The sequence below is a fragment of the Coenobita brevimanus genome, chromosome 98, assembly GCF_032717465.1.
Source record: "Coenobita brevimanus isolate Jiangsu-jjx chromosome 98, ASM3271746v2, whole genome shotgun sequence".
NCBI classification, from domain to species: Eukaryota; Metazoa; Arthropoda; class Malacostraca; order Decapoda; family Coenobitidae; genus Coenobita; species Coenobita brevimanus.
The window spans coordinates 18,482,043-18,503,660 of NC_137051.1; the positions used below are offsets into that span (position 1 = coordinate 18,482,043).

Here is a 21,618-nt window from a genome sequence, read left to right on the forward strand (position 1 = left end):
CCAGCCTAACTCAGAAAAACACCTACATAACTTCCTACCGGACATGCATAGCACCTAATTAAGACCCTATTCACACCAATAAGGGACTTAAAGCATGAAATAAATGAAAAGGAACCAGAGAATGAGGTATTAAAAGTGAGTATGGAAAATATATAGCAGTGTACAGGGTACTTACAGCACGTCTGTGGCCGCCTCCTCTAAGGCTCTGGCAGTGGTGAAAATACTCCTGAAGCACGTACAGTAATCCGGTGTTGTGCTGCACTTAATTCTTTGCACTGTGAGTTATAATTGTTTAACACTGCACATCCTGTTCTTAATTGCGCCACTCCAGTTTCAACCGCCAGTTTGCACTCCGCAGTTAATCCTTTGCGCTCTAAATTCTAATTTCTTAACACTGCACAACATTGTAAATTCCCATGTGGTCTAGTGGCGAGGTATTACAGTTTATTCACTGTTTATTCACAAAAATGAGCACGTGCGGCATCCATTGCCATGAGCATCTACTCAACGTTGGTAGTTAGGCGGTAACTGTGGAGGGGGGGAGGAACAGCAGGGGGCCGGCGGCCCTGCATAAACACAGCTGTTCAGCACCGCGCACCAATTTCAAATTATGGGTGGGATTTTTTTTTTTTTTTTTTTTTTTTTTTTTTAGGGCCCAGGCCCAGGCCCAAAATGTCTAGGAATTGGGCATCCGGATATTACAGAATTTACTGTAATTGCAGTCATCATTCCACCGAACCAAATTTTCACTAACCAATATCCTATCGCTTACTCTCATAACATTCATATTCCACCCATTTCTCCACAACCAACACACTCACCCCCCCATATCCGTTTGTCCACCCTGCCAAAACAACTTATAGCAGCAGTCCTTCCCAACAATCTTTCTGGCTGATCCACCCCTGTACCGGACTTCCTGCAAACATGCCACATCCACCCACCTCCTACAGAATGCCTCAACAACTTCCCCCGCTCTTCCCCCCAAACTTCCCACATTCCATGAACCCACTTTCATCCCCCTGGGCGATTTAATGTCCTCAGGCATGCTTTGAAGCTTATTCTTGTACTTAGTCATAGTTGGTAATAATAAAGGGGGTAGACATACCACAGGCCATGGGAACATCACGCAACCTTGTTGCACGCCCACATTATCATGAACCATTCACTTACATACCTGTTTACCATTACACATGCCTCACTACCATCATAAAAAACCCTTGACGGCACCTAGCAGCATACCATCTACACCGTACTTGCGCAGAACCTTCCACAGTCCTTCTCTGTCTGCTTTGTCGTATGCTTTTTCCACATCCATGAATGCCATAAACACCTTACAATCCTTTTCACAAGCCTTCTTCATTATCTTTCTCACTGCAAATATTCGATCCACACATCGTCTGCCACTCCTAAAGCCACCCTGTTCATCACTCAGTAGAAGTTCTTATCTCTCTCTTACTTTTTCTCTAATAGCTAATTCTTCCATATACCTTCCGTACAACACACGATAAACTTATACCACAATGATTCTTGCACTCACTCTACAGGCTGCTGATAGAAACCTCTAGTAGCTACTGTATAGTGATGTGATTTACTGGACAGTATACCTGTACCATTTTCCTAACTACAGACTGCAGCAGTAGCCATGTCAGCATTGATATAGGTCATGGCGGAAATGGAAATGGTGGGGGGAAAAAAAAAATGGTGCTTAAATGGTTTGAAGTGACTAGATATGTGTACTATGAACAAAATCAGTACATAATATGGGAGGTTTCATAATACAGAAATAATTATTATAAATTTTTTTCATATTTTTTTGTTTATTATGTTCATGCAAGTATCGAGTTATTTCTCTTGTCTAGGTGGTTTAGTTTGTGTCCAAAGAGTGGCGAGAGATGATATTTTTAGACTGTAACCAGATACGACTCCTCCTTTGTGTGCAGAGGCCGAACTGCACCATCTGATATTCAATACGACTCGTGATTACCATGTCTCATGAGGGAATTAGTGTGAAGGGAAGGGAAAGTTTTACAGCCATATATTCACCATGAGAACAACTAGTATGTTGCTGAAATGCTTTTGCAAAACAAAAAAAGTAAAATGAACAAATTCAGTAAATAGTATGTGTACTTAAAATTACATGTAGTTTCATAACTATGAATGTTTTCTCTCTTTTTTTATGTGCAATGTTTATTCCCATATGGATTTTTTTCTCTTACTAAGGGTGGTCTAATTTGTGTGGAAAGAGAGAAGAAGGATGCTATTTTTATTTTATTTCAAGATAATGAGTGCTGCTGTGTGTGATTAGGCTGAACCATCTCAGCCAAGATTAGATACAACCCGAGATTAGCCCCTCAAATGAGGGAATTAGTGTTAAGGGAAGGGAAGGGAAGGTTTTATATCCATACCGGTATATTCACTACGAGAACGTCTCATGTTGCCAAAATGCTCATACAAAACAAGAAATGTGTAAAATGAACAAATTCGGTACAAAGTATATGTACATGTAAATAAAAATATGTCTTCCCTCGTTTTTATGTTTATGTGTATTCCTGTATAGAGTTTTTTTTTTTTTTTATATATATATATATATATATATATATATATATACCTCTGGGTTGTTAAGGGAAGAGAGGAGAAAGATAATGGGTGCAGCTGTGTAGGGACACCCCTTGTGGTCAGAAAAACGGTAAGGTCAGTAAGGTCAGAGAGAAGCACGTTGAGTGGGGAGGAGAGGAGTAAGTGGTTTGTGAGATAGCAAGTCGTAGTTGTAAGTACAGTGAACAAGGAATATGAATATTTTTCCTGCAGATACAGAAAAACAAAAATAAGTATGAGGAAAACAGTACAGCCAACGGCTATACCACGTTGAGTACACCGCTTCCCGTCCGATCAGCGAAGTTAAGCAACGTTGGGTCTGGTTAGTACTTGGATGGGTGACCGCCTGGGACCACCAGATGCTGTTGGCATCCCTACGTGTCAAGTGGGGTTGGTGGAGGATTAGTGCCCCTCCCTGTAAAACAATTAACTCTAAGCCCTTGGCCACCCCGTCTGGGATACATGGCGTCTGGCAATGAATGAATGAATGAATGAAAAACAGTACAATAAAAGAAATAATGACACAAATAAAATGAGTAAAGGAAAAAAATAACTTACCTTTTACACTGTAGGGTTAGGGATTGGGGGCTGTAGAGTGGGGAGAGCGAGGGAGTGGGAGGAATGCTTATCTCTCTCCCCTCCATTCCCAGATCAAAAGCAAACGTTGATAAGCAGTCACTCTCTGAGAAACACACTTTCTTACTTTTCTTGACTTTATTGCATTCTTATTCTTACACTAACGCTTGAGGGGAGCAAAAAGACTGACATCCGCTCACGACTGATCCACGAGATGTGCTTACTGTTTGAGTGGTGTAGAGGCTAGAGTAGGTTGGTGTTAACATCTCCCAGACCTTCGTTCCCTTCCAAAAATTGTTTGTAGATTTTACAGGTTGTGCTGCATTGCCGCCGCCGGTCATGCTCCTAGAAAACGTCATTCAACGCCGGCAGCCACAGAGTGCTTAATATATAAGTGACACTGGTAATTCTGAGAATGCATGTTTAATCCATAGTGTATATATGAAAGGCATTAATGAGATTTAATATGTTTAGCTGTCAGGGTGTAGTAGGTTCAGGTGTGAATTGCTCATTTAATCTCAACCAAGGGCCAATTGTTGATCCAGGAAGGACATCTGGTCATAATGTACCACACACTTCCTCATCCTGAGGGGAATGCATGGAATAAAGCTACAGCATGTTATTATTAACAGTGACTGTACTTTTTTACCATGTTCATGCCATAAAAAGTACCTTTATTGTCAACACAGTATATGGACACTATACTGCAGGTGATTTCCTCCCTGTCACTCATTGGGATGGATAAGCAGCATCCAAGTGGTGGCATGAGGTGATGCACAGCAGTTCATTCTGTTGGCATGCTATGAAGTGGACTGTTGGGCCTCAGGGAAGTGCTGAATATATATTTATTTATTTATTTTCATATACTCTTCATTGTTTATTTAAGGCAGAGTAACCATTTTGTGTTTTGTGACATCAAGCTATTTTACTAGGCTACTACAGGATGATTTCTGTTCAACTGAGATAAAAACTAATCATCAGAAGGTTGAAAACTGCCACAATAAACCTTTGGACAGTTCATATTCTCCTTACCTGCATAAAATGGTACACACTTAGCCTGAATAAAATGACCAATTGCATTGATGGTATTGAAAGTGTTAAACCATGCAACCTGGTGATACTCCTGCTATGTTCGGACTATATTATTTAGCTTAGGAAAGACTTAAAATTGGTGGAGTAAGCTGTGTCCTCCATTGTTTCTTTCAGTACAGGAGTGCTGTCCCAGACGGAGTAAAATAATCTGGAGGTAGCAAGAACAAATGAAATATATCTGATTGAAGACATACTGTCACATTCATTTGAGGTAAAACTTTCTCCCCCTCATCACCTCCCAGTGCCTGGTGTGGATTCCACTGCCATTCCAGGAGGATGTGCGACACTTCACCTTCCCATCACTTCAGCGCACCATTGAGAAGTTGACTGGTAAAGAAAAGAAGACCATGGATGATCTGATCAGCTCCATGGACCTCTCTTGTCAGGACGAGTAGGTCCCTTGTTTTGCCTACTTACTGTGATATTCATTTTGCTTGAAAATTTATTACCTCATATCTGATTTATTGGTGTGTATTGTCCCTTGTGTTTTTTAAGAAGGCAGGAAACCCAATTTTTTAAACCGTCCACCACTTCCCACAACACCCCTGCCACTCACATGCCACTGACGTTGCCCGCCAAAACAAGGGTCACTGCCTATTCCACCTCAGTCACAGGGAGCTAACCATCCAGTGTTGGTGCATGTTAAGTTCATCATGGAGCTTGTGACCGTTGTTGTCATAATGGAGCTTTTCCAGGGGCTCGTGCTGCATCACTTTGTGATGTGTGCATGCCTGCAGCTCCTTTTGTGGAAAATAGTGTAATATTTATGTAAATGTGCTAGCCAGTCTCCTCTGTTGTATAACTTTTGTAGCTAGTCACTTACTTTTAGTTCAGCTTATACAGTTTTCTATATATGCATATATGTTTGTGGCCACCCCGAACGGGATTGAGGCGTCTGGCAATAGATAGATAGATACATAGATATATATGCATGTCACTCACTTTTAGTAAATAACAAAATGTTCTTAGTGCTTTTAGCTGCTCCTGTGGAAAATAAATGTTTACGTAAATGTGCATGCAGGGTGTAGAATGTAGCACCAGTCGAGCAGGGCAGTTCTCCCAAGGTGGATGGAAAGCTGATCACAGGGAGAGCTGGAGCTCCCGTTTCATCAGTCCTCGGGACTAGTTCCTGACCATCCCCCTTTCCTATACTTTTTCAGTGTTTCAGTAACACAGAGAGTAGGCCAGCTTGCTCTCCAGTACAAGTTTCTCTGTCATCACCAAACCACATGCACATTACACACTACACTTCCTTTTCAAAATTTTTACACAAATGGTGTCTAACAACCAAGCCTCGGAGTCCCCAGGAGGGGGGACCATAAGTGCCCCCACCATCCATCCCCCTTTCCTGGTGACGACCGAATAAGTTGCCTGGAACCATTGTCAGACTTACTTCTTCATTTCTGCAACATTCACAGCCTTTCCACTAAATTTCTTTCTGTTGAGCATCACCTCTCCTCTTCTAAACTTCCCCTTCTCCTCCTAACTGAGAATCAGCTGTCTGAGGCAACTGATAGCAAACCCTTTTTTGTATCCTCCTCCTTTCTCTGTACTAATTTCAGTGCCAAAGTTGGCTGTTATATATAGGTATGCAACAACATATTTTGCTCTCATGTTCCTGAACTTGATTCTTCTGAATTCTCTGTTCTCTGGCTTCGGCCTTCTTGTCATTCTCTGACTAAATATGTCTGTGCTGTTTACTTATCCCCTAATTCTACTGACCATGAAAAATTCTTTGACACTTTAATTCTATGATGGAACACATCCTATCCGTTTCTCCTTTGTCTCACTTCTCCATTTAAGAGATTTCAGTGTTCACCACCACCTTTGGCTCTCCTCTTCTTTCACTGACGCACCTGGTAAACAGGCCTACATTTTTTCTATCCTTAATGACCCAGTGCACCGTGTACAGCACTCTACCTGTATCCCTGACTGCCTTGGAGAGAGTTCCAACATACTTGACCTCTTCATTACAACTAATCCTTCTGTTTACGCTGTTAATCTTTCTTCTCCATTGGGCTCCCCCGACTACAACCTTATTACCTTAACCTGTCCTATCGCTTCAGTACGGCCTGTGGACCCTTTGACGAAACATTGTTTGTGGCAGTTTGGAGCTGCTGATCGGGGTCCCTCAGGCAGTCCATCCATCCATCCATCATCCGATCCTATGTTGCCCCATGAGGAGCGTAGGAGCCCAGGGATAGGCATTTGGTCCTGACATTTAAGATGAGAGTGACCAACCTCACTCATCCCTGAGTGGCATTACATGTGCAGTAAACCCCAACCATCCCTTGGATATAAACCTTCACCGGCTCAATCCGACTGGAGCACAATAATTACCCACTAAACCACCACGTGCCAAAATTTGGTTATGTGGTTACCACCCAGCATAGTAAATGGTTTCCTGGTGTACAAGAAACCATTTGGCTTGTCACTCAGTGTAGAGTCACCCATAGGCAGAAGGAAGAGGAAAAAATGAAGGAATGAAAGTTAGAGGAGGGAGTGTCAAGTCACCCGTAGACAGAAAGACGAGGAAAGAATGAAGGAAAGAAAGACAGAAGAAGATGGAAGGAAAGAAGGATGGAGGAGAGGACAAGGCAGACACCCAAGAGCAGCACTACATTGAGTGAGTGGATGGTGAGTGTCCCCACCTACCTCAGGCAGTACTTCTTAGATTTTCCCTGGAATGATTATTGTTTCCATGACCAGGAGCCATCTGAGTGTGCCATGCTCATTATGTAGGTTATTCTTTTGGGCATGGAAGCATATATTCCTTTCTCGTATCCTTTGACTAATGCAAAAAGCCATGGTTTAATCATGCTTGTTTTAATGCTGTCCATAACAAGGAGAAGGCTTATAAAATGTAGCAGAGCCAACCCTCCCCAGAACCACATCTTTTTTTATGTTTCTGTCCAGAATCATGCTGAGTCCTTTCTTCACTCTGCAAAAAATAATTTCATTCGTACTAAATGGTCTCAACTCTCCCACTCTAATTTTTCCCGCTGCTTCTGGTGCCTTGCCAAATCCATTCTGACAAATTCACCACATCATCCTTCCCTCCTCTTTTCTACTCTGATGGCTTTGTAGCTATTTCTTCTACTGATAAAGCAGATCTCATTGCTCAGACTCTCTCCTCCAATTCCACCTTAGATGATTCCAATGCTGTTCCTTCATCACTTCCCCCCTCTGACTTCCTCATGGCTGACATTAAAGTTTCCTCGGCTGATGTATTTTCTGCCATCACTGACCTCAGTACTAACAAGGCATATGGGCCTGATGGAGTCCCTCCTGTTGTCCTCAAGAACTGTGCATCTGTTTTTACATCCTGCCTAGGTAAACCTTCCGTTTTGTCTTTGTCCGTCAACTTGTACCTTTCCTTCTTGCTAGAAGTTTGCTCTCATTCAGCCAGTTCCAAAGAAAGGTGACCATTCCCATCCCTCTAACTATCACCCAATTGCTTTAATATCCTGTGTCTCAACAGTTTCGAGTCTACTCGTAACAGATGAATTGTAAAGCATCTTTCTTACCACAATCTTCTCTCTGATCGTCAGTATGGGTTCCGTCAGGGACGCTCCACTGGCGATCTTCTCACTTACCTTTCAGACCCCTGGTCATCCTCCTTTCGGGACTTTGGCAATAGCTTTGCCAATGCACTTGACATCTCGAAGGCTTCTGATCAAGTCTGACATAAATCTTTCATTTCCAAACTGCCCTCTTACTGTTTCTGTCCTTCTATTTGTGCCTTCATCAATAGCTTCCTTTCTGGTCATTCTATGGCTGCTTTTGTAGACGACCATTGTTAGTTCACTGAAAGCGTTGATGAGAAATAGGGAAGTGAGTATGGAAGTTATGAAGTCACTGCGTGATAGTACTTGTGATCCCTACCCTGACATATGGAAGAGTAGCATAGACCTTGCTAGAGGGGAACAATTCAAGAGTGAGAGCAGTGGAAATGAATTGCCTGAGAGGAGCATGTGGAGTGACATGGAGGGACAGGTTGACGAATGAAGAAATGAAAGAATGTTGTAGAGTGGATGTGGATGTGATTGAGAAAATTAGGAGAAATGCACTGAGGTGGTTTGGACATGTGGAGAGAATGGAGAATGAAAGTCTGAATAAGAGGGTGTATCTAGGCAGGGTTGGCAACAAAGTGGGTAACTCGGTTTTACCCACTCGGGTTTTTTCAGTAAAACCCACTTGTAAAAACCCACTATTTTACCCACTTTATCGGGTTTTGTCAACCACAACCAGCTGTGCAAGGCATATTTCTGATCTCTGAAATAAACAAGAAATTTTGCCCTCAATTTCTTCATTCTTACTAATACCTTGGTCACACTTTTCTACAAAATGAGTGTAAACATGACACCTGTGCTAAAGATTGGGTTAAAAAAATCCTAATACAGGAGTATGTAGCTTGAATTCAAGGTAAATTTCCTTGGTTTTCATCTGGTGAATACAAACTTTACAGCCAGCACTACTGTCTCTAATTTTGAAAGCTTTAAAATTAAGAGTAAAATTGTTTTTTGATAGATATAGTTTTTAGTTTTTTTTTAAGGAGTGAGGTGAATTTGTTATATAACAGTAATCATTACTGGAGTTAACTTATATGTTGTCTCATATCATTTCTGAATATCAATAATTCTATAGAAATATAAACGTTGCTTTGTTTAAAATAGATGTATTTTATAGGCTTAGATATTTGGTTACCAAAAGCTATTATTACTGTTAAGATAATGTGTGAAATCACTTATGCAACAGAATTTTCAATAATAATTATTTACAAGATTCAAATGCAAGTATATAATTACCAAAGAAAGGAGAGTAGCAAGGCAAATGACTCCTCCTCCTGCTGTTGTGTAATGTGGACTGATCTTTGCCAGCTCATGGGTTGTGCAATGCTCTCAAGCCTCTCATGTTGATGCATGTTTTGCTGTGTAGCAGGCAGACCAAGGATAACGGCCAAACAAGTCAAAACATAATTGTGTTCATTTCCCTCATTCAAATAAGTATGTGAAAAATAAGATTTTATTGGGCTATTCATACTTATGCATAGCAGAAACATTATTTTATTTAAATTTAAGGTAAACTTTGAAAAACTCACTTTTGCCCGGGTTTTGGGGGAATTGTGTGAAAAAAAAAAAAAAATGAAAAACCCCAGATGGGTTGGGCTTAAAAAAAAAAAAAAAAAAAAAAAAAATTTTTTTTTTTTTTTTTTTTTTTTTTTTTTGCCAACCCTGTATGTAGGTGAAGTGGAGGGAGAGAGATGGAGGGGAAGACTGAAGATGAGGTGGAGGGATGGAGTTGAGAGATATGAGAGGGGGGGGAGTGAGTTGGGGGACAGGCAGTCAAATGGTGGGTGACAGAGGGACCTGGAGGCGTTTTGTCTGCAGCCACCCTTTTTGGGATTAGGGCATCGGGCTGTAGACAGATAGCTTAGAATCATAACATCCCAAGCACCATTATTTAAAAAACGAGAAAAATGCCTCCAAAGTCAGTTGACTTTTAAACGTGTAGTATATCTCAGGAACGGAAACAGATATTGCATTGCCTTTTGTTTCTAAATGTAGTGAAAGGTCTCAGCTATAAAATCCTATCATTGACATGAGAGAGAGAGAGAGAGAGAAACATTAAATTTAATTTAACATACACAGTGTACCCTACACTTATACATACATGCTAACAAACTCAATTATGTCACAAACTCACATGCTCACAAATTCATGTACACATACAGGCATCAACACATGTACATATAGGCAATAATAGGCACATTATTGGCACACATGAAAATAATAATGACAGTAATAATGGTGGTGATGATTATAGTGACTTTAGTGATAATCCATCCATCCATCATCCAATCCTACGTTGCCTCATGAGGAGCGTAGGAGCCCGGGGATAGGCAGTTGGTCCTGACATTTAAGATGAGAGTGAAAATGAGTTTTCATAATGACAGTAAAATTGAGTTTGTAAGCATGTGTATATATGTGTGTGTGTGTGTGAAAGTGTTGTGTATCTTGTGTGGGGGATATATATTTAAGGTTTCTCTCTCTCTCTCTCTCTCTCTCTCTCTCTCTCTCTCTCTCTCTCTCTCTCTATGTAAATGATAGGATTTTATAGCTGAGATCTTGCACTACATTTAGAAACAAAGAGCAGTGCAGTATCTGTCTTAGTTCCTGAGATGTATGTATTTAAAATTTTCCAGTGTTTGGAGATGTTTTTCTCATTTTGTAAATATCGGTGCTTGAGACGTTATTATTGGGATGCGAAACAACCGACCTCACCGACCTCACACTTCCAAGTGAGCGAGCTCCGCCTGCATACCACAAGACACTTCCGATGACGTCACCACTCGGAACGTAACAAGTGCGTGCCACACACACACACTAACAGCAATATGCACTAACAGTTATGATTCCAAGAGCCATGTAGGAGTGGGGTTAGTCACTGACTTGATAAGTGTGATTATATATGAGTGTGCTGTCCCAGATGATTGGCTGAAAAGTTAATTGTAAATGTGTACAAGGGGAAGGGTGATGCCCTGGAAAGAGGAAATTATAATAAAAGTCCAATTACCCGGCAAATCCAACATTTTGGCTATCTATCTATATACCTAGGTTGCTTCCCCCAAGGAAAGGGAGGTAGCCGAGACAGGACGACACACTCCCCATTTACTCATCCATTCAAACACATTCATTTGCATCATAGCCCCAAAGGTTAGAAGGGACAGATCCTCACTGCATCACGCCGCACAAGGGTCAACTGCGCAGTGCAATCAGTGACATCTGCGCAGGGCGTGACAGCAGAGCTGGTTTACCCCTGCCACATCATAATAGACCCATCCCCTTACCCGCACCTGACCTGACTAGCTGATCAGACCAAATGCTGGAGAATATCCCCTCAGGGCTGCGTCATCATTTGTTCATTCACAATTTCTCTCCATTTATTTCTGTCACGCACAGCCACTCTTCCTTGCTCAACAGACATCCCTCTCACATCCAGCGCTCTCTTCACACTGTCCATCCATCCTATTCGTGGTCTTCCTCCCAGCCTTACACCTCTCACATCAGATCTAGTTATCTTTTTCACCAATCGCTCATTATCCATTCTCTCCATATGCCCAAACCATCGCAACACCCTCTCCTCAACTCTATCAGCCATCTCCCGAACAATTCCAACTCTCCTTCGCACTTCATCATTTCGCACTCGATCCACACGCATTACTCCACACATACTCCTCAGACATCTCGTCTCCATTACATTCAAACCTTTCCTCTTTGCTACACCCATATTCCATGTTTCAGCCCTTTATAACGCAGTCGGTACCACAACACCCTCATACAACCTTCTCATTACATCCATTCTAAGTGAATGACATCTAAACACCTTTTTCATTCCTCCCAGCACCTTTCCTACTTCGTTCATTCTAAACTTCACTTCTGCATCTATTCTTCCTTCCACAGCAACATGTGACCCTAAATATTTAAAACACTCTACCTCCTCAAGCAACTCACCATTCAAAACTATATTCATCCCCCTACCATCTACCAACCTCGTACACTTCATCACTTTACTCTTATTCTCATTTACTTTCAATTTCTTCCTCTCACACACCCTTCCAAACTCCTCTACCAACTGTCTCAATCTCTTCTCTGAATCATCCACCAGTGCAGTATCATCTGCAAACAGCAGCTCCTTCAGATTCCACTCTCCACCATCAACATTCACCAAACTCAGACCTCCGCCTAAAACTCTTGCATTCACTTCCTTTTGGCAGTTTTGAGAAATAGCCCCATTTACGAAAGTCTTTGATTTTTTGGCAGATGTTCCGATTTTTTTCATCAGTCGAGGAATTTTCCATGAGGCTTGCCAGCTTGCTATCCACCGTAGTGAGTGAGGTGGTGGAAGTGACAGAACGAGTCTACCACTGCTGTGAAGCTCAGAGGCTAGCTCTTTCTCTCATAGCATAGAGAGAGGACAGTCATGTAATGAGTCTAGCATGAGAAATTGAGAATTTGTTTCGCCATTCTTCCGAGTTGTTGCCGTGCTGCTGCCTACATCTCTCGATTCGTCCGTGTGTTTTGTGAACTTTGTACTGTAAGATCCGAGAGGACCATCCATGTGTGTTGTAAGCACCATAACATCATAGTGGAGCTTCGTAACATTCAAGTGGACCAGCTGTGTGTTGTGAACATCATCAGCAACTGAATGTTTTGAAAATGACCTCAACAAGTGGAAAGTTATCTGGTGTTAGGAAGAAGCGTACGCATAAGGTGTTGCCTGTTGCTTGGAAAGTTGAATTGTTGAAAAAATTAGAGGCTGGTATGAGTAGAAAGCAAATAATGGAGGAGTTTAATGTGAACTCCACTGCCATCTGTGATATTAAGAAACAGAAGAAGGATCTGGTATAATTTGTGTCCCAGGCCTCTGGTATGACCCAGAGGAAGGCAGTGAAAAGGACAAAGTTAAGTGAGCTGGATGAAGTGCTGCATAGGTGGTTTGTGGTACAGCATTCTAATGGGAAGCCTGTTTCAGGGCCTCACATCATAGATAAAGCCAAAATGTTCTATGCTGAAATGAAGATAACTGAACCATGTATTTTCTCTAATGGGTGGTTTGAGAAATTTCAAGGCTCGGCATGGCATCAGGCAGCTGGATGTGAGTGGTGAATCAATGGTTGCCGATGCTGATGCCACCGAGAGGTACACCAAGACCTTCTGTAATCTCATAAAAGACCATGAGCTGCAGCCTTGCCAGACATATGACGTTGATGAGACAGGTCTTTTTTTTTTAAAGAAGAGCATCCCTGAAAGTACTCTAGCAGGGCAGGAGAAAAGGCTGCAAAAGGATTTAATTGCAACAAGGAACGTTTAACGGTGTTAGTGTGTTCAAATGCTTCTGGAACACACAAGCTGAAACTTTTTATTGTGCGAGAATATTAGCACCTGAGAGCATTGAAGAATGTCCAGCATTTGCCTCGTTGGTATGATGCTCAGGGAAATGCTTGGATAACTGCAGCAGCTTTTTTGTACTGATTCTACCACCACTTTGTTCCATTAGTGAAGGCTAATTTGGTGAAAGAAGGTTTGCCTACTGACTCTAAGTTGTCCTCCTACTGGACAGCTGCAGGGCTCATCCTTCTGCCAGTGAATTAGTGAATGGGAACATTTTTGTTGTGAGTCTGCCCCCAAATGTGACATCGTTAATTCAGCCAGTGGATCAGGGGATCATCTAAAAAGTCAGGACTTCTTAGCTTGCTGCTTTTGCTAGACAGGTGTTGAATTCCATGCTTCCAGTGCATGAATTCCAAAAGCAGTTCACCATCAAAGATGTACTTTTCATGGCTGCCTTAGCTTGGCAAGATGTGGTGCAGGCAACTTTGCAAAGATGCTGGAGAAAGCTGTGGCCAGGTGTAATGTTCCAAGAGGAACTAGATTACACAGAGGAGTTTGTTGGCTTTGGGGACAAGAGGGTAAGTTACTACAAAAATATTTGTACAAATTGTTCGAGGTGCCTCACAGTCCCATACTCTAAGCTCATTGATGGATGATGACATTGCTGAGTGGGTGGAGCAAGACACAGACACACCAGCTGTTAAGGAGCTGACAGATGAGCAACTAATTATGAGTATGACAAATCCTGAGGCAATGGAGGTCCAGGAAATTGAAAGTGATGATGAAGTGGAGGAAGATGAACAGGAGAAGGTCACCTGGAAGGAAGCAGCAGAGGCCAATGAAAAATTTTTATGGTTTGTTGACAGCTCATCTCATTTTAACAGTGGTGAAGTGATGCAGTATCACATCATGTTCAGGGACTTCCAGACTAAAAGGGCAGCATCTGTGAAGCAGGCAACCCTATTTGACCTCTTTAAAAAAGCTGCCAAAAAAGCCACATCCTCTGCTGCTCCCACCCCATCACCAGTAGCAATCTCTGAACCTCAAGCTCTACTGCCATTGCAACAGGAAGAGGAGTCCTTGGTGCCTGTTGCAGGGCCCTCTACTGCTGGGGACTTCTCCCAACAGTAGCAGACTCCTATCAACCCCTTCTATTGTACATATGTAAATATGGAGCCTACTATAAGTTTAGGTAAGTGCATGTGAACTTGTAGGCCTACTGTGTCATTACACTTGATATATGTTCACTAATTTCTTTATTTTTCAGATTCAGGTATAGTACTGTATTCATTATAGTATTATACAGCATCATACAGTATACACTGCTTTCTCCAAACACATTTGTAATGATATGAGTAGTGATGATAGTGTTCACCAACACATATAAAGTACTGAGTGGGTAGGTTTTTTGATTATTCGGCGAGTCTGATTTATCGACATCAGCCTGGTCCCATAGATGCCGAACAATCGGACTTCTACTGCATAGAAGCATAAAGCCTTCGGACCAGATGATGAAGTTAATGGAGAGAGTTCTAGTATGATTTGAGAAAGAATGAATATTGATGAGATGCAGTTTGGGTTTAAGCCAGGCAAAGGGACCACTGATGCTATATTCATTGTTCGACAGCATCAGAAAAAATACATAGGAAAGAAAAGGGAACCGTACTGTACTTTGTTTTCGTTGATTTGGAGCAGACCTTTGACAGAGTCCCTAGAAAGGTGGTGAAGAGGGCAATGAGAAAGCTTAGGATTGAAGAGTGGCTGGCTTGGGTGGTTATGGCTATGTATGTGGGTGTGTGCTAAGTCAACTCCGTACCTTCTTTGCCGCTGGACAGCTCTTGACTTTATACACGTTTTTTTTTTTTTTTTTTTTTTTTTTTTTTTTTTTCCACCCCGTGTAGAGTACAATTCTCATGTGTGGGGAGGCACCCCACATACAGCTTTTCTCAATAGGGTGGAGTCAGAGGCTTTTCGTTTCATTAACTCTCCTCCTCTAACTGGCTCCCTTCAACCTCTGTCTCTTCACCATGCTGTTGTATCTTTATCTCTTTTTCTGTTTCTACTTCAATGGTCACTGCCCCTCTGAACTGTTTGCTTGCATCCCTCCACCTCAACGACGGGCACCTAGCACCCGTCTAGCAACAAACTCTCATCCCTTTTCTCTCCCACTCTCTAATGCAGGAATTAACCATTACTACCAGTCTTTCATTTATGCAACAGTTCAACTCTGGAACTATCTTCCTCTGTCTGTATTTCCTACTTTCTATAATCTCCAGTCTTTCAAATGCAGTGTGTCCAGGCATCTCGAAATGAACGGATCATGAATTTGGCTCTCTTTTGTATTGTTTTCGTTTCCTTTCTTGGAAGGAACAGTTTGTGGGCTCCTGGCCTTTGGTTCCTTCTTCCTTGCATTAAAAAAGAAAAAAAAGGTGAGGGTGAATGGCGATTTGAGCAATTAGTTTTCCGTGAATGTTTGTGTGCAGCAGGGGTCACTCTTGAGCCCCTTGTTGTTTATCATTGTACTTGGAGCTCTTACATGACTTCAGAAAGGACTTCCGTGGGAGACATTGTATGCTGATGATTTGGAGTTGATTGCAGAGAATGAAAGGGAGGTGGAGGATAGATTTAGGAAATGGAGATATGGTATGGGGCACAAGGGCTTAACCCTATAGCTGCTATGTACTTCATGTGATGGAAAACATGTAACTGCTACATATATCATATGAGCAAGTTTTTTCTTTAAATGGGTGCATTTCTAATGCTGTTTGGTAGCTGCTACATATATCTTATGAGCAAGTTTTTTCTTTAAATGGGTGCATTTCTAATGCTGTTTGGCATCTATCTATCCATCCATCTATTGCCAGATGCCTCAGTCCCGTACGGGGTGGCCACAGACAAATTGCCTTCACATTGCCCTGTCCCCTGCCACTTCACTGCCCTGCTCCCAACTCACACACCCCTCTCTCATATACCTTTCCACTCCATCCCTCCACCTCATCCTTGGCCTCCCCCTCCACCTCACACATACACTCTCCTCATGTCTCTCACCCTCCATCATCTCAACATGGCCAAACCACCTTAGTGTGTTCCTCCTAACGATTCCTATCACATCCACATCCACACCACAACGCTCCTTTATATCCTCATTTGTCAGCCTGTCTCTCCATGTGACTCCACAGGCTCCTCTTAAATAACTAATTTCCACTGCTCTCACTCTTGACAACGTCCAAGCTTCACTTCCATATATTAGAGTTGGTATCACAATACTGTCATGTAGTAACTTTTTCACTTCCATGCCCACTTCACTGTTTCTTATCACTGCTCTCAAGGAACCAGCAACCTTTCTTCCTTGTTGTACCCTTTCAAGCACTTCACCCTCCAAACTTCCATCCTTACTCATCACACTCCCCAAGTACTTAAATGTACTCACATTTTCCATTTCCTCACCATCCATCCTCACTGTACATTCACTGACTTCACCTCTCTCAAAGACCATAACTTTACTCTTCCCTACATTCACCTTTAGTTTCCGTTTTTTACACACTCTCCCAAACTCATCCACCAAGCCTTGCAGCTTCCCTTCGTCTCTACTTAACAACACAGTATTATCTGCAAACAACAGTAGGAGGGAGTTTCCAAACACTACCCTCTATCACTAGGGCCATTCCAACATCCACTGCCCTACCATGTATCTCTTTTTTTACCCCATCCATGTACAGATTGAGCAACCATGGAGACGTGACACACCCCTGTTTCAACCCAACCATCAGAGAGAAAAATTCACTCAGTTCACCATCCACACGCACTGCAGCCTTAGCACCATCATACATGCTCTTCACAGGATTCAACAACTTCCCATCTACTCCATGTATTCTTAATACTTTCCACAATCCTTGTCTATCCACCCAGTCATATGCTTTCTCCAAATCCATGAAGGCCACATACAACTTCTTTCCTTTCTATAGAAATTTTTCTACTAAAGAGCTAAGAATGAATATCTGATCTACACAGCCTCTTCCCTTCCTAAAGCCTCCCTGTTCTTCTCCATCAAATTCCTCTGTTATTTCCCTAATTCTGTCAATAAGTATCCTACCATACACTTTTCCTATTACACTAAGAAGACAAATGCCCCTATGATTACCACACACTTCTTTTTCCCCTTTTCCTTTGTACAAGGGAATAATTATACCTGACTTCCAATCCTCTGGGACTCTACTTTCCTCCCAGGCCAATCTGCACATCGTCCACATCCATTCTGCTACTCTCTCCCATGCTTCAGCATTTCACCACACACTCCATCAATTCCTGGGGCTTTCCCCAATTTGACTTTCTTCATTGCTTCCACAAGTACCCTACTGATTTCTTCCTGTCTTCTCACCTCCCTCCTTCTCCCAGCCATTCCCCAGCCACTTATACTCGCATTACTTCCATCCTCTATGTTAAACAATTCCTTAAAGTGTTCTCTCCATCTGCTCACTTCTTCTCCCTTCTCCACTAGTAATCTACCATTTTTATCTTTCACTCTCCTACTATCTTCACTGCCACCCTGTCTTACTCTCATCACCTCTTTCCAGAACATTTTCTTACAGTCCCTCCACTTTACACTCAAATTCCTTCCAAATTCCTCATCCACTCTCTTCTTACTCTCTCTTACTAATCTTTTCACCTCTCTCTTCCTTTCTACATATAACTCTTTCTTCCACCTCTCAACATCTTCCACGCCCCTATTTCTCATCCCTTCATTGTATGCTTTCTTCTTTTGTGCCACAGCCTGTCTCACCTCTTTATTCCACCATGCTGTTCCTTGCATCCCCTTCCGACTTCTCTTCACCCCACACACCACATCACATGCTGCACATATTTCTTCTGTGAATATCTTGCACACACCTTCCATGTCCCCTATCTCCTCCAGTTCATAATTACCAATCGTTCCTCCACTTCTCTCTTATATTCTGCCTTTTTCTCATCCTTTTGTAACCTTTCCACTCTCCTTGCAATTACTCGTTCCTCCTGTCCTTCCCTTCTTCTATTTCTCCATTTTACTTGGATCTTGATTGTGGCCACCACCAAGTAGTGGTCAGAAAGTCCACTCCCCCAACCTCTGTAAGCTCTTGCATCCATTACACATCTTCACATCCTTTCATCTACACACACACAATCAGTCATTGCCTTCCTTTCATTCAGTTCACGACCCACTCTTCTCATCACTCGCCATGTATACCTGTGGATCATTTTGTGCCTGAAGCGAGTATTGGCTATCACCAACCCCCTCCCGGCACATATGTCCACTAACACACTGCATCTCAACTGAGCTATTTCCATCACCATCCATGCGTTCCACCACCACCCATGCATCCTAAGTATTTCCCTATTACTGTTGTAGAGATATGCAAATTCATTACTTCACCACGGCTAAACTAGGGTAGATAATGAACTTGTATGTTTTCCCTGTACTTTTCTATGCACTCTTTCATTTCATGTGAGCAATTTTTTTTTTTTCACATGGGAGGTAGACCAGGAAACATAATGCAGCAGTTATCGGGTTAAGGGTAAATGGAGATAAAACAGAAGTGATGGTAACTAGGGCTGGTAGCAGCACTGTCAAAGGAGAGGGAGAGTGGCCATGTGTGACTTGCTGCATGGGCATGAGAAGTACAGTGAGACCTCACTATAATGGACAAATTGGGGCCCAACCCATTCCGAAAAAAGCAAAATTCCGATAAAAGCGACATTTTGACTTTCCCCTGCTATCCCGGACTTTTTCCAGTTTATCAGACATTAGTGCAGATCGCACTAACGGTTTTTAAACCGTTTTCACTGCCTTTGCTGTACTGTAATGTACTATACCTTCACTGCAGTAATTAGATGGTATAATATATAAAATAATACTGTACTGTACACTGATAAACATGTCCTTTTTTTTACCTTATTGTGGTGAACATAGCTGAAGTGGTCAGGCAGTCCGGACTGCTTCTGGCTTTATCAGACTTTTTCCGATATGTAGAAATTTAGTCCGATAGCTCCTCAAGTCCGATAAAAGCAAATTACAGTCTATTTAAGTCCGTTATATCGAAGTTTTACTGTAATTCCATCTTGTACTGTGTTTTTGATAAGTGGGTGCATGAGAGATGATGGGTTATTAGGGGTAGACTGCAAGGTAATGCTGATTTCATGTGTGCGGTGTGTCAGGGAGAGCATGTGGAGATTGTCGAGCGTGAAAGGATTGATCTCTCTGGTGAGTCTCTTGAGTGTGTGGAAGAGTTTTGTTATTTCAGAGACATGTTATGTGCTGGAGGTGGGGCTGGAGTTAGCTCTGTGCCTAGAGTGAGGAGTGGTTGGAAAAAGTTCAGGCAGCTATTGTGTCTCCTGACATTGAGAGGGCTCTCCCTCCATGCTAAGTGATCTTTTTATGCAGCATGTGTTAGGAGTGTAATGCTATATGGTAGTGAGACCTGGGCAGTAAAGGGAGGGGATATTCGCAGGCTCAAATGTACAGAAATGACAATGATTAAGTGGATGTGTATCATGTCCAAGACCTGCGGGGACAAGGTTTACGATGCAAGAGTTAAGAGGTAGGATGGGACTGGTGTGTGTTGGTGTAATGATGAGAGGGGGTAGATTGAGATGGTTTGGCCATGTGGAGAGGATGGGGGATGATAACTGGGTGCAGAAAGCGATCAGTGTTAAAGTTATGGGTAGGGTTGTGAGAGTTAGTCTGAAAAGACTTGGGATGAGGTCACTGAGTGTGACCTCATGGATAAGGGACTGAATTGGGAACCTGCCAGAGATCAAGCAGCTTGGAGACCTGTCATTAGGTGACCAAGACCTACACATGCAAGCATGTTGGAGCCTTTAACCCTTACACCGCGGGCTTGTTTACCAATGACTTGCGTGTGCCGCAGGGTTATTTGGGCTCCGACAGACTCTCAAAAAATATTTGCCAAAAATCAGTTATTAGTCCTAGAATAATAAAATTACATATGCTTATGGCGTATACCTTCAGCTTTCTCCTGGAATGATTGTTGAGCCTTCGTCGGTTACCGTAGGACTTGTGGAGACCTCTGAAGTAGGGTAACGAAGTCTCCACTTTACACTTCCCGACAACCCGTAATATGATTACCACAGCCAGATAAAAACACTATAAACACTATTCTACAATTTTCAAGTAGTTTGGGATCCATACTAAAAAAAAAAAAACACTGTGAAAGCAATGGAAATTACGAGCGCTTCTGATCGTCGCACTTGCGCTAGTTCGCTCTAGGCACTCTGTCATTTATTATTCATAAAACCCCTCACACTTTATATTTCTATTACTATATAACACTTATATATATCTACAGTCTTTATCCATAAGTTTCCTTCAGTAGTATTAGTTTATTGTCACGGTAGGGATTCAATTACTTTCAGTAAAATACGTAGCATTCACTTTCTCGTCCTGTATACTAGCATTGAGAGTGAATGTCACTTTCATCTTCACTCTCATAACTCATAGCATTCAGACATGCTAGAGTGAAACTTTCACTTTCATTACTCCTAGGGTATATACTCAGGACTTGATCCTGACCATCTCCCTTTTCTGAACATTTTCAGTGCATTCATTTACACAGAGAGTAGGCCAGCATGCTCTCATGATACCTCTACCTTCAACTGTCTACACCACACTACATGCACATAACATATCACACCTTCTATTCACATCTTTATTAATGGCCGCTGCAATCTCACAATCAAATGAGGTAGTATCTCGGATTGCCACCACCGGCAGGGTAGGGCTGGAGGCACAGGGTCCTCCCGGTCGCTATCAAGCGACTGTGCCAGCAGCGACTGTTGCTATTTCCGGGAATGCTCGTCGGCGAAGTGGTGACGGTGCGGCCTTATTCTTTACCAACATCCGCGGCCTTACCACAAATTTAAACTCAGTTCATTTTTTCCTTCAGTCCATATCCCCTTTGGCCCTTTTCCTCACAGAACCACAAATCTCACCCTCTACCGATATATCTCCATTTTGTTTTCCCAGTTACCATCTCCTTACAAACTTTCGAAACAAGGGCGGCACCTGTTGTTATATCAAATCCCAATATGCAGTTGATACTATTTTAAACTTCACTCCATCCAGTTTTGATTACTCATTATATAAATTAAATTGCCAAAACATTACCAAATATATCTGTGTAGTTTATCGTTCCCCCAATGCTTCTTCGGAACCCAGTGTATTTGATTCCATATCCACTCAGTTGAGTAACCTTGACCTTGCCCTTGGCAATGAAATTACCATTTTGGGTGATTTTAACATACACAATATTGAATGGTTATTGCATTCTGCCCGGACTGACGACGCTGGTTTAGAGTGCGAGCTGTTTGCGGAATCGTTTAATCTCACCCAGTTGGTAAAGCAACCAACCAGAATACCTGATAATCCTGACCATAATGCCCATCTCTTGGATTTATTCTTGGCAAATAA

The 21,618-nt window shown here is 42.2% G+C and overlaps 1 protein-coding gene and 1 non-coding gene across 2 annotated transcripts in view; both read left to right on the forward strand.

The window, feature by feature from the left end:
* The window catches only part of Ku80 (X-ray repair cross-complementing protein 5 Ku80), a 239,485-nt gene that overhangs the window by 152,450 nt on the left and 65,417 nt on the right, over positions 1 to 21,618 (forward strand). The window contains exon 11 of the mRNA XM_080283853.1: positions 4,506 to 4,654. Within this exon, the coding sequence (XP_080139979.1) occupies positions 4,506 to 4,654 (149 nt within the window). The remainder of the gene's footprint in view (positions 1 to 4,505; positions 4,655 to 21,618) is intronic.
* LOC145414314 (5S ribosomal RNA) lies at positions 2,848 to 2,966 on the forward strand. The gene has a single exon (XR_013899852.1). It is a non-coding gene; the product is annotated as a 5S ribosomal RNA (ribosomal RNA).